The following is a 13,212-nucleotide window of genomic DNA, read 5'->3' as shown; positions in this document are numbered from 1 at the left end:
TTTGGAGGAGAGCATCTTGGTTCTATTGGGTATGGGGAGATCTTTGCATTTGTGTGCATGTTTGTACAGTGCATTGATGTATGATTCAGCAGTCATGCAACTATTCTCCATTTGCAGGGGTGCCATGAGGTTAGCAACCTCTGTTTTTAGGAGCCCAAAGTTAGCTTTGGAGAAGTTTTTCATGGTGATTTACCTGTGTGTGTGTGTGTGGGGGGGGGGGGGGGGGGATTTCCAGGGTGATTAGTTTGTGGTCGGATCTAACCCAGGAGGAGTTGACTATTGGTGTAGCGCAACAGTAGCCCTTGTTAGTAATGATCAGGTCAAGGATGTTGCTACCTCTAGTAGGGGTAAGAACAAGCTGGTCCAGGGCATTGAAATTAATGAATTCCAGGAAACGTTGGGCAAGTGTATTGAAATATGAATAGTTTTCCCAGTTAATGGAGGGGGAGTTGAAGTCGCTTAGTATGAGAGTGTTAGGCTGGACCCAACATTCTCCAGGGTGCTTAGGAAAGTGGAGTGTGAGTCTTGGGACATGGTTGGGGACCTGTAGCAGGCTACGACCTGAATCGCTGTCTTACACAATGTTAGCTGCACCTGAAGTATCCCTGATGCATTATGTTGGGTTATCAGTCTGGAGGTGTGCGCATCCTTTATGAATATGGGGACACCACCACCTTTGGAGCTTCGGTCCAAGTTCTGGGGCCGAAAGATGTGGAATGAGTTACTGCCTGGTAGTGCAGGGGTGCTTTCTGCTGCTTTGACCCAGGTCTCTGTTACAGCACAAATGCTGATGTTCTCCATTTTAAAGAGTGCTTCGAGCGAGTGCATTTTTAGATTTAAACTTCTACCGTTGACCAGCATGACCCTCAGATTGCATTTGTTTGTAGGTGTTATGGTGGTAATTTGATCTTTGGAACACTGCCTAAAAAGGCACTATAGGGATGGCAAGAGCCTTGGCCAGTATCCGAAGCCCAGGGGTGACAGATGCAGGCCATCTGTGGAAAAGCATCGAGGTCTGTCAGTCATGTCATCCCTGGCAGATAGATACTGGATCCCCTTAGAATGACACCAGAAACTTATGGATCCCCTTAGAATGACACCAGAAACTTAGCCAATTGTTGAAATCAATCATTTTCTGCTTGTACTGTGGTATCATTCTGGGTGATGGTAGGATGCTGCTCAGGGCTAGGGTCATACATGCCTGGGCTACATAATCCTAGAGCTCCTCCATGTCTCTTTTGATGTAGTCCAGGGAGGTATGTCTCAGGTCATTCACACCCACATGTACCATGACAGAGTCATATTTGTACCTGTTGTTGAGGGACCTGAGTGTGTGTGTTATGTGGCGGATCCTGGCACCTGACAGGCAGCTGACTGTTACTTTCTCCTTATTCAACCTAGTGAGTGGGACATCAGTGTGCCTCACTATCGAGTCACCTATGACTAGTGTGTTGGGCATGCTGTTTTGCCGTAGGGGCTTTGGTTGAGTGGCACACTGTTTAGGAGAGTTATGTGTCTCGTGATTAGTGTTTTGTTGTGGTGGTTGAGTGCGTTTATGCCTTGAAGGTCTCTGCTGTTTGGTTAGATTTTATTGAGAGCCTCTGCAAAGGTGGGTGTGTGGTTTGTGTTTTTATGTGAAGGCAGTGCTGGTGTGTGTTCTGGAGAGCTATGTGTTCCATGTGGTGTGGTGCAAGTGTTGACCTTCCCCTCTTGACCAGCTATTCCAGTCTTGGCTTGAGGGTGCGTGGCTTCCAGTTTGGATATATAAGTGCTTCTCTCGCAAGTCTGAGTGTTGGGAGGTAAGAGGAGAGTGTTGTCGGTGTACATGAGGCAGTTGCTACATTGCCTCAGGATGCCCAAGTTCACCAGGTTAATAGGAGAAAGTACAGGTAACTGACCTTTAGACATGCCTGGAGGGGTGGGCATTAATAATAAGTAGTGGTGCTGTTTCCTTGTAAAATGTTTAGTGCTGGTAGCACCTTTTGTGTGCTACAATAATTGCTACAAGAAGTCTGGTAAAGTGCTAGACTAATAAGCTAATAAAAGTGTAGGAGAGGAGAGAACTAGCAGATCTAAGGGAAAAATTGAAGAGCAGAATTTGGCACTGCTCAGAAGCTTACAAACAGTCCTGGATACAGCAAATCTGTATCTGGACTAGACTAGTTACAGGAAAGGTGGGAAACAAGAGCAAACGTGGACTTTTAAACCAGAAAGTTGAAAGAGATGGAAAAACTGCCCAAACGGCCAGTAAACTACAATTTCTGGGCAAGGAACCACTCCTCTTGTGGTAGACAGGCTACCTAGTGCTTACCAGTCCCACTGATAAGCTAGAAGGCTTCCCTCCAACACAGAAAGGCTTTTGGGGCTCAGAAGCTTACATACAGTCCTGGATAGAGCAAATCTGTATCTGGACTAGACTAGTTACAGGAATGGTGGGAAAAGCACAAATGCGGGCTTTTAACCAGAAAGTTGAAAGAGAGAGAAAAAACTACCCAAACGGCCAATAAACTACAATTTCTGGGCCAGAAACCACTCCTCTTGTGGTAGATAGGCTACCTAGTGCTTACCACTCCCACTGATAAGCTAGAAGGCTTCCCTCCAACACAGAAAGGCTTGGGGTGGCGGGCTCAGAAGCTTACAGACAGTCCTGGATACAGCAAATCTGTATGTGGACTAGACTAGTTACATGAAAAGCAGGAAACAAGCTTAGATTTTTTTTTTGTTTTTTACAGAAAAGCAGCTAAAACACCATAAAAACAATCCAAGTGCAGTGCAAGCTAGCATACTTGAGTGTGTAGCAATATTAAAGCAAATGCAGTTTAAATAAACCCAATGTATTCAAACTGTATTCTGAACTGAATTCAGTTTTTGTTTTATTCAACTCTGAACAGTTAAAAAGTCCCAGAAAATATAGTTATCAGCTGAAAAGCACACTCAGTCAGAACACAAGGAGATTCTAGATTCCTATCCTTCCTCTGGCCAAGCTCTATGAGAGAGCTCCAGTGGTTTCTAAAGTCATTTGGCTTCGACATTCTCATCCTTTCGATTTTCTAGTCCCTCTTCTTCCATGCGTCAGGCTGGAACTTCAGTGGTGTATTTGACAGTTGTTGAAAATAGTCTGTCCCCAACTGGCCTTGTCACCTTAAAATAGCAGCTTTTGTACCTCTGAAATTTAACTGGAAATCAGTGTTCCTGATAGTTTCCACCTCTGCTCGGAGAGTCTTCAGACTACAGGTCATTATGTTCAAGAATCCTTTCCGAAGTTCCATAGAGTCCGGAGATATTTTGCCAAAAGTTGCTACTGAGGAATTTCTGAACTAAGCTATTCAACTACCAGTGGTCTTCTGTAATCCCTAAGAAAAAGAGACATAATCCTGCTGTCCATGGATGTATATAGATAATTTGAAGTGACAAAACAATCTGATTTAAAGTAAATTGTGTATTGCATTAACTTTTTATGTATAACATATGGCAAGACATTACAGGATAAGGTCAAACCCCATTTTACAAGGGACTCTGCCACTACTAGAGCTCAGGGCATCCCAGAATCAGCTACTTGGTCCTTGCCTAATGCTTTGTGTACACTTTACAGATTTGTTGTGATGTCTTACAGTAGGGCTAGCTTTGATTTTACTGTCGCAAAGGGCATATTCCTGTCCTGATCGAGGCACTGAGTCAACCACTGTCCTCTTCCCTGTAAGTTATGACTGCAAGTGACCCTTGAATAACAGTAATCAGGGACTTGGGGACATAGAAAGTAATCTAACCTTTGGCCATCATGTGTCTGCAGTAGTGAGGAAATCATTCTGTGTTGTGCAACTTATAAATAAAGGTGTGGCATCTAGGTCCAAGGAAGTCATTGTTCCACTGTATTCAGCATTCATCAGACCTATCATTGAGTAAAATGCCTCCTATGTTATGTACCTATCCAGGCATATCCAACAATTGGGACATTCACAGAGGTTCTTCACCAAAAGAATACAGGGCATAAGTACCATGTCCTGTGCAGACCAACTCAAGTTTCTATCCCTGTATTCTATCTCCTACAGACTGTTGAGGGGAGATCTGTGCCTGGCATACAAGGCATTGTCAGACCCCACGTTGATGGCCCTCCGGCATATCTGCAAAACAGACAGCACTAGAATTATCCATTCTGAAGACTTGAACATTGCCTATGATATAAATAGGACCTATTGCAGAGACAAGTCTGTATCCCAGAGACCACAGCTTCCCTGGAATAGGCTTCCTATCCATGTGAAGCAGAGTTCCTCCCTAACTCAATTCAAGTGCATCTTGGACAATTGGATGGGGACAGAAAATTCATCCCTGGGTTTGGCTGCTATGTCTTTAGTGGACACAGGCAGCATGTAAATGGTTCATTTCCTAGGCCCCTGCTTATCTCCTAAGCCCCTACTTACACTTATCAAGGGTACCAGAACGTGTCAGATATTTGGGGTGCATGGCTAGGCTTAAAAAGATCCTTGTGGTCGTTAGCCAGTTTAAACACTCATGGACCTGTTATACAGTTGTGTAGACAGCTTTCTGTAATTGTAGTTGTTCAGATATGGTCAGTGTTGCAATCCTGTCTGTCTGTCTCCCTCCTCCCCTTTCCTGCAGTGGGATTATAAGGGGGTCAGAGTGAGTAGCCATATACCTCTTCCCCCTTCATTCCTGTACCTTGGTCCCCTGTCCTCCTTGTGCAGATTCATTTAGGTGGAATGGTGTTATTTATACCACATGATGTACCCAAGTGGCAAGCAAACTCTGCAGACCCTGACATAGACATGATTCAGTACAGCAGTCCCTGGCATACACATGGCCTTGCCTTGCTTGAGGCCAAGAAAGAACTAAAGATGGAATGAGTGGTTAATGCCTATCCACCACGTACATGTAGACATCTGAAGTAAGGCAACATAAACTGTGCCTCAGGAAAGGCTTTCAACTCTGAAAAGTCAGCCTGGATGTCAGGCGTGACCACATTCAAACATCAACAGTTATGGGAATTTACCTGCACAGCTGTACTTTCTTCTTGCATAGGAACTTTAGTCTGTGCCTATTGTGCCATTGTGATGACCCATTGTGTAAAATGGATGCCTGTAGTGAGCTAGATAAAATGGTGTGTCATTCATTCTGAAGAGCAGTGCTAGCATTGGTGAAGTGAATTGAACTTGTGCCACCTTGGCCTGCTGCACCACTGGGAGGCAGTGGCTCTGATGAAGGAACCAGAAATTTTCTGTAAGCATTCTTTTCAGTGCCATTATGTTCCACTATCCTAATTGTTCTGCTTCATATTTTGTTTTCCAGCAGTGGAGTAGTGGCATCTGAACATGCTTGCATGTATTGAGAGGCAATATATGTTTGAAGCTTGTGCTACCCCATGGAATAGCTATGATTGGATTTGTAGCATGTGTCTGATAATTTTTTCCCAATTTGTCATCCTTCTGCAGGTCCAGTCGTGGAGGGGTAGGAGATAATGCTACAACGCATCTTGGTCTCTGCTCACAACCATCTCCAATGGCGGGTCACTAGTGGTTGCCAGGTCATGCTTTTTAATTGGGGGATGATGGTTCCCTTCTGGATGTGATCTGGAGAGGCCACTAGTGGTCTTCATGTCTACTTTTTTTGGGGGGGGGGTGTTTCTGTCTTAATAGTGGATGACAGTAGCCTGCAGTTGTTTCCTGGCATCAGCTGCAGAGGCTGTTGGCTGCCAAGGTGTGCTGACAGATGGATGTCTGCTATAGTAATATGGAATGCTGTCTGCTGTGACTGGCAGCTTTATGTGACAAGCAGGCCCTGCCCTTTAGAACAGCTAGGGAAGCAACCAGTTCATAACACTGGCCATCCATGTGAGGGATGCTTGGGCCAGCTTAGCATCAGCCAATCCTTAATGTTTCAAGGGGTGCAGACTTCAAGCTAGTTAAGTGTAAAAAAATGCTGACATAAACAAGAAGTACAATGATTGATTACAGTAAAAAGAGAGAACATGGTTTCTCGCCAAGGAAGAATCACTTGTTGTGAAAGATTATCTCTTTTGGTTTTAATAAATCAGTGATGTGAAAGCTTAATAAAGCAGTGTTTGTCTTGTTCTCCTGATTATTTTTCAGTACAGGCATCCAGCCATGTCAGGAATCCACTGTTTCCCTTTCCTGATATTTCCCTTCTTTATCTCTCACCCCCTTTCCTTGGTTGTTGTTCAACCCTCCCACCATCATCTGTCCATTCTCTATATGTCTCTTTGTGTCCATCCACTGTCCTCCCCAGTTTTTGCTTCTTTGCCACCATTGTCTTTGTCTATATTCTGTTTGCCTGCCTTTGCCACCTGCCTGTCTCCCGCTATTCTATCCACAGGTGTTCCCCACCTTCCCTAATTTTTTATAATTTACAAAAATGCTGTTTCCCCAATAAAAACAATTACCCCCACCTTTCATACCTTGTGCTTACCCTTATTTACCTCTGCTTGCTGTTCCTCCATTTTCTACTTTTCTGTACCTCAATTTGTATGATGAGCAAGTCTGACACTTTGCAGTTTGCACCCCACATTAATGAATCTTTTGGCTACTGTCCAGTCCTTCTTGTACATGGTGGGTGCTACATGTAGTAGTGTGCCTCTGTATTGCATACATGCGCTCATATTACTCAATCATGACTCTATCCCTTGCCTGCAGTGCCTGTCACATCAGTCACACATGATTTTTCCCATTATCACTACACATCTCTGTACTTATGTTGTCTTTTGCTCCTAAAGCTGGGGCTATTCAGTGCCTAGCACATATATGATTAGTTATGTCACTCTGCTTACAGAGACCTTGTCAAAAATGAGTACTGTGTGCCTGCATGTCCCCACCATTGTTAGTTGCATTTCATAGTAATTCAGAACCTATACAATCTTAATCACCATTTCCTTCATATGTTTTGATGTTCTGACCTCCCGGGGTTTCTAACATATGGCCAGGGTTAGACTGTAAACACAGAGTACATTTTTTCTGTACTATTTATTAACATATTTAATGCACTAAATATTCTTTTAAGTGATGGAACTTTTTTATTTTAAGGTCCAAGTGTGTGCAAAAACTTTTAATGACTTAGGATGTGTAAATCTTACTTTCACATGATGATGAAGAATCACAAATTGTTACTGGGAATCCTAGTAAGTATTAAAAAGTAGTTATGCAGATGGACAATAGCTCTTTAAAACAGACTTTGCTTTACAGTAGCTAAGGACTGATTAGTTTACTTTCTGTCTTATTATAGGACTTTGAAGAAGGATGCTTTTTGCTTGGCAAATGTGAAGCTGTTGAGATGTTACAGCAAGATATCTTCTTTACTGATAATGGAAGCAGTATTACACTTTTCTTGACTGCCATGTTCCAGCCCTTTTTGGAAGGTTACTTGGTAGGTTTGTTTTAGAAAACAACATGGTTTACAATAGCAATTCATGTTAGAGAAATATATCCTTCTGTAGTAAGTCTTCTTGGCATGTTACACCTTCATGTTAAAGGAAGAAACAGAGCCGCATGATAGACTGGTATTAATAACATATGGCCATGTGTGTAAGTAGTACAGTTGTGTAAAATCTTACGATAACAGTAGATGTCCTCCTTGAAGGCATTTTTGCCAAAGTGCTAGAGGTGTGAGGTGAGTAAACTGATTTTTCTGGATCTGTGGTGGTTGTTTCCATCTACTTGCTACCTTGTTTTCAGTTTGATGGTTTTTGAGATGTCCTTCTTTTTACTGCTGCAGTATTCTAAACAGAAGGGGTCTCCTACCCAGGGCAGCCTGACACTAAGCCAGTATGCCAAAGCCTAATGATCTTGTATGCACTGTATGTCAAACTTATGCACCCCACACTGAACAAAGAGCATAAAGGAGACATATGGATGCAGTAACCGAGAACTGTATTACCCTAGAAGAGAAGAGTCTCCATAGGACAGTGGAGTCCATGCACATCCAGAAGGAAAAATGCAGAAGAAAAAGGGGAAAGCCTCAGCCACAAGGGGATCTAAAACAAAAAAAACAAAGCAAACAAAGGGGGGTTTGAAGGAGGCAGTGAATACTGAAACGGTGAAGAGAAGGACGTTTATTGTTATGGTAAGGTTTTATACAACTGTACCATGTCCTTCTATATCACTGTTGCAGTATTCTAAACAGAAGGGATAGTAAAAAAGTTCAAGAAAGACTGGGAGGTGGAATGCTGAGAGGAGCCCTCAACAAACCCATATAAAATGGTTCTAGCAAAATCTACTCTGGCCCTGGAAACCATATCCAGCTTGTAATGGTTAGTTAACTCGTTCACTCCAGTGGAGCTCAGGAGGTTTGCACTGAAACTTCCAGTGGATGGAACCTAAGCCTTTTGACAGAATCAGATTATGTCCTCACATTTCAAACAAGTGTTCACATCTCTGGAACCACAGGGATTATAAAAGAAGTATAAAGGGCAAACTTTTTAGTACAAACTATTTTTATAGTGGTAGTATTCTTTAGGTTGTAGGTCTTAAAATGAATTTTATAATTCACAGTAAACGCAGTAGCTGTTGTATTTGTAATATTTTGTAAACAACGTACAATATCTCAGCAGCCACTCAAATTGCATACATACTGTTGTTTGCAGCATTTTATTTGTCTAGCTGAGTGTTTTCTTATGAGGCTAAGGAGTTCTGTGTTACCTGGCTGTTGAGATATTTAGAAAAATGTGAAAATTATATCTATATAAATTAATATCGTAAAAACAACATTTAATATCTTTTTACATGCACTAGACAGAGGTCAAATATTAATGCAGTTGACTTTGGTATTGTGTAAGGTTTAACATGAAATCTTTTAAAACCTTGTACATAGTATGGTTTTGGAATTGATGCAAATATGAACAAGCAATATTTGACACCTAGAGGCAGTGGTAGGAGTTAACTGCAAATGCACCTGGAGGCGTCAATCTGATGTAATGAGTTGCACTGAAGACCAAGTAGCACCTTCAAGGATGTGAATTGGTGTCCAACCCCTTGAAGAAGGCACCAAAAAAAGGCAACAGCCCTGGTGGAATGAACTTGAATAGATGTAGACATAGATTTGCCATGAAAAGTATAACAAAAGGAACTGGACTTGGATATCCAGGAGGAGATTGTATGCTTAGAAATAGCCAAACCCAGTGTCCTGGGATGAAATGAAATAAAAAGCTGATCAGACTTAGGAATGGACTTAGGTTTATCCAAATAGTACCCAAGCTGTCTGCACAAATCCAAGGTATGCAGGGCCCCCTTGCTAGCAGACAGAGGAAAAGGGGAAAAAGGAAGGTGTTTTACCAAATGATTCAAGGGCAACTCATTTACTACCTTGGCCATAAAAGAAGTACTTGTACGAAGGGACACCCTGCCCCTGTGAAACAAAAAAGGAGGAATGACCATAAGAGCTTGGAGCTCAGAAACTCTCTGAGCAGAAGTATGAACCAGCAACAAAACAGTCTACCAGGTGCAGTGTTGCAAAGAAGCAGAATCTGCAAGCTCATTAGGAGCCTGAGTCAGTTTTTCCAAAATATATGCAGGACACCTTTAAGAAATTGTTTGTCCTCAAAACGAGAAGCCAAAAGAGGATTTAAGAGGAGACCAGCAGAAATGGCTGGCAAATGGGCCTTTACAGAAAAGGAGGCCAGGTCAGACCGGAGCAACTCACACAAATAAGAGAGGACCAGAGGGACCCCAACTGGAAAAGAGTCCTGGTTATGAGCATGGCACCAGACAGAACATTTTTTCCATTTGGACATTTTCTGGTTGAGGGTTTCCTTGCCTCCTTTAAAACCCTGAGCATGTCCTCAGAAAAGTGCCTGAAAGGGATCAAAACCTTAACACCCATAGTGTCATTTGAAGAGTGGGTAAGTGAGAATGAATGAGCGACCCCTTGTTCTGTGTGAGGAACTCCAACCCCTGTGGTAATTTGTGATGATTGCCCCTGACCAGATGCATTAAGAGAGGGAACCAATGCTCTCTTGGCCAAAAGATAGTCTCTAGCAAAATTTTTGGGGAGTCCAGTTGAATCTTCTGAAGTACTCTTGGTAGTAGAGGAAGAGGAGGGAAAGCATAAAGAAACACCCCCTTCTGAGTTAAAGAAAGGGGATTTGTCTTCCACACCAGGTGGCATGGCACTCTGGAATAGAAAAGAGGAAGCTGCCTGTTTAGAGGAAAGGTAAAAAGATCTACCTGAGGAATACCCCACCCGATGGACAATGTTTAGAAACATGTCTCTGTGAAGCATCCAGTTTTGAGCCTGTGTTTTGGACCAGGTCAGATAGTCTGCCACTAGATTGTGCTCTGAAGGAATGTATACTGCCTGAAGAGCTAATTGACAACTGAGAGCCACCTCCTAAGCCTGAAGAGCCATCCTGCACAGGATGTAAGATTTTGTGCCTCCCTGCTTGTTGACATACTACAGTGAAGGGTTGTCTGTGTACACCTTCAAGAGGCCTGAAGAGAACATGGGGTGAAAATCTTGATGGGCCAGAATAGACTCTTTGATGTTGATATAGTTTGACTTCTGATGGGGGTGGGGGGGCAGAGACCTTTAAAATTTCAGGTGACCAAAAGAAGATCCCTCGCCCCCATGTCTGAGGCATCGGTGAACAGCTCTTGAGAAGTGACTGGAGGCTGAAAGGGTAGGCCTGGGTTGAGAGCAAACTGTTGAATCCTCCACTCAAATTCCCTCTTTAGACAGGGAAAGAGAGGGACACTGAAATCCAGAGGGTGACAGTGCTGCAGACAAACTGACTTGAGGTACCATTGAAGCTTCTGCATATGCAGTCTGGCAAGAGGGAACATTGGAAAAGAAGCCATGAATCCCAGGGCTCAACGAAACTCCCTGGCTGGCATGGCAGTCAAAGGAAGAGGAGACTGAAAGAAGGCTGTAAATGAAAAAAACTTTTGGAGGTGGAAGAGAAGTCAACATTGGAGCTGTCTGAATCCTGCATCCCAGATGCACATGGTCCTAAGAGGGAGTTATGATGAACTTTTGGAAGTTGATAATGAACCCCAGACTTTGAAGAAGAGAGATGGTGAATTCCAAATCCTCTGACAGGTGATTGGGAGAAGGCGCCTGAAGTAAACAAGTCATCTAGATAAGGAAAAATCGGAATGTCTTGAGCCTGCAGAAAGAAATCACAGGAGCTAGGCATTTTGCAAATGCATTTAAGGCAGCAGAGAGGCCAAATGGCAAGAAATGAAGATGAAAGGAAGACCCAGAGAAACATAAAAACTTCCTGAAAAGAGGGTGAGTATGGGTATGAAGGTAAGTATCTTTCATAGCTAAAGACAACAGAAAAGCCTTTGGTAGTAAAAGAGGAAACTGGGTTTAAAGAGTAAGCATCCAAAAAGAAGGGACTTTGAGAAACATGTTGAGCAGGGAGAGATCCAGAATAAGTTTCCAAGTCCCCTCCTTTCAAGGAACCAGGAGCTTCCTGGAATAAAAACTCTTTCCCACTTGGGAGGGGGGACAGATTGAATAGTTCCTTGGTTCACCAGGGACCCTAGAACCTCTGGGAAATGAGAAAGAGGAGGTTGAGGAATCCCTGAAAAATGAGGGAGAGACTTCCATACCACGAAGTAACCTTGATGGATGATAGATAGAACCCAATACTGAAGTGATGCGTTGCCAGTTTGGAAGACAAAAGGAAAGCTGAAGGGACAAAGGAACCTGTTTTAAGGGGGGATGAATTGTCAAAGAGAAGCAGGCTTATCAGCTAAAGAAGGCTTCCGGACCACAGAAATTTGAGAAGCCTTAACAGAGGGGCCAGCCTACCACCCTTCCTAGCGGGGTTGCCTGCAAACAAAATCAGATCTAGAATGATAATTCCTCTGGAGCTTAGGGATAGGAGAGACAAAATATGTTTAAGGCCCTGCAAGCCTCTTGCCTTTCTCTTGAAGAGACTTAAACAGGTAAGCAACATCAATCCCAAAAAGATGTTTATTATCCAAAGGAGCACCCAACAACTTGTCTTTAATGTCCACAGGCTAAGACTGGAGAAGAAGCCAAGAATAGCACCTCATGACAGACCCAAAAGCTGCAGCCCTGGTATAGTATTTAGCAGCATCATAGCCACAGTTAGCAGTGTGGTGAACCACTTGAGAAGCAGAACCTAAAATAGTTAAGGCAGAGTATTTGCCTTCAGAATCAGGGAGGTCAGAAATAACCTGACAATCAAGGCCAGAGCGTACCTGGACAAGGCCAGAGTAGAAGCAGTATAAACTTTCTTACCAGTCCTTTCCATTGCCCGACTGTCCTTGTCAGAAGGAAGTTTGGAAGGGGGCAAGAGCTTAGAAGGTTTGTCAGAAGAGATCGACACTACAGCAGGATCAGCAAAAGGGCATTTAAATAAAAATTGACAACCCTCAGGAACATAAGAGACCCTGTCAGGTTTCTTAGAAACAGGAGGATGAGAATTGGGAGACTTGGAAGTAGCAATGAAAGTGTCTAACAAGGCAGCCAACACAAGAGGAACTGCCAGTGGTTTAGGAGTATCCACCTGAAGTAACTCATAATTCTCTGAATGTCAGACACTTGAGAAGAATCCCACTTAAAGTATTTCATCATCCTAGCATCTGTGAAGAATAGGACAAAGACCCCTCATTAGACACTGAATCCTCATCTGAGGAGTCTGTTTCCCTAAGCCATTTCGAAGGTGTAGATGTCCAAGGAGGAGCAGGTGCCAAAACTCCTTAAGGAGTCTTCAGGACCATCAAGGCAGAAAACAAGTCCTGAGTAAACTCTTACCATTCCCTTTGATGATCCTTGGGATGGACCAAAACTTGCTTCATTTTTCGTCGTTTCTTGGAAGGGACATCAGCCCTAACAAATATTGGAGGTTCTGACACTTGGTACGATTCAGTAAGAGAACCTGGAACCTCCTCCCTGATCAATGTCAGCCGAATCCCTCTAGGACCAGAGCAGATGCCTGCATTGTCTGAGAAGGCATGCGAAAAGATGGATCCTTGCCAACCTCCGATGGAGTTGTTGCAGAGGAATCCTATGTAAACAACGAACTGCAGAGCTGTTACCCATTTTTAGAGGGACATCCAGTTTAGGCTTGACAGCAAAAGAATCCAGCCGGGAATTCTTGGCCGCCGCCTTACGTAATCGCAGTATCTCAGGGGTTAAAGGATTCTTCCATGGTACCCTGGGCTAACTCTTTAAGATGTTGGTTTTCAAGATATATGGTCAGGGAAAACAGCTTCT

The 13,212-nt window shown here is 43.3% G+C and overlaps 1 protein-coding gene across 1 annotated transcript in view; it reads left to right on the top strand.

Moving 5' to 3' along the window:
- Positions 1–13,212, top strand: part of GNPAT (glyceronephosphate O-acyltransferase) — a gene marked incomplete in the record, with an annotated part of 1,227,276 nt that overhangs the window by 830,054 nt on the left and 384,010 nt on the right. Inside the window, 1 exon segment of the mRNA XM_044063684.1 lies at positions 7,252–7,392. Coding sequence (XP_043919619.1) covers positions 7,252–7,392 — 141 coding nt within the window.

The sequence above is a fragment of the Protopterus annectens genome, chromosome 1.part0 (genome assembly GCF_019279795.1).
Source record: "Protopterus annectens isolate FY-2018-M chromosome 1.part0, PAN1.0, whole genome shotgun sequence".
Lineage (NCBI taxonomy): Eukaryota > Metazoa > Chordata > Ceratodontiformes > Protopteridae > Protopterus > Protopterus annectens.
The sequence above is the reverse complement of the archived record's forward strand: the minus strand, read 5'-3'. Positions and strand labels throughout refer to the sequence as shown.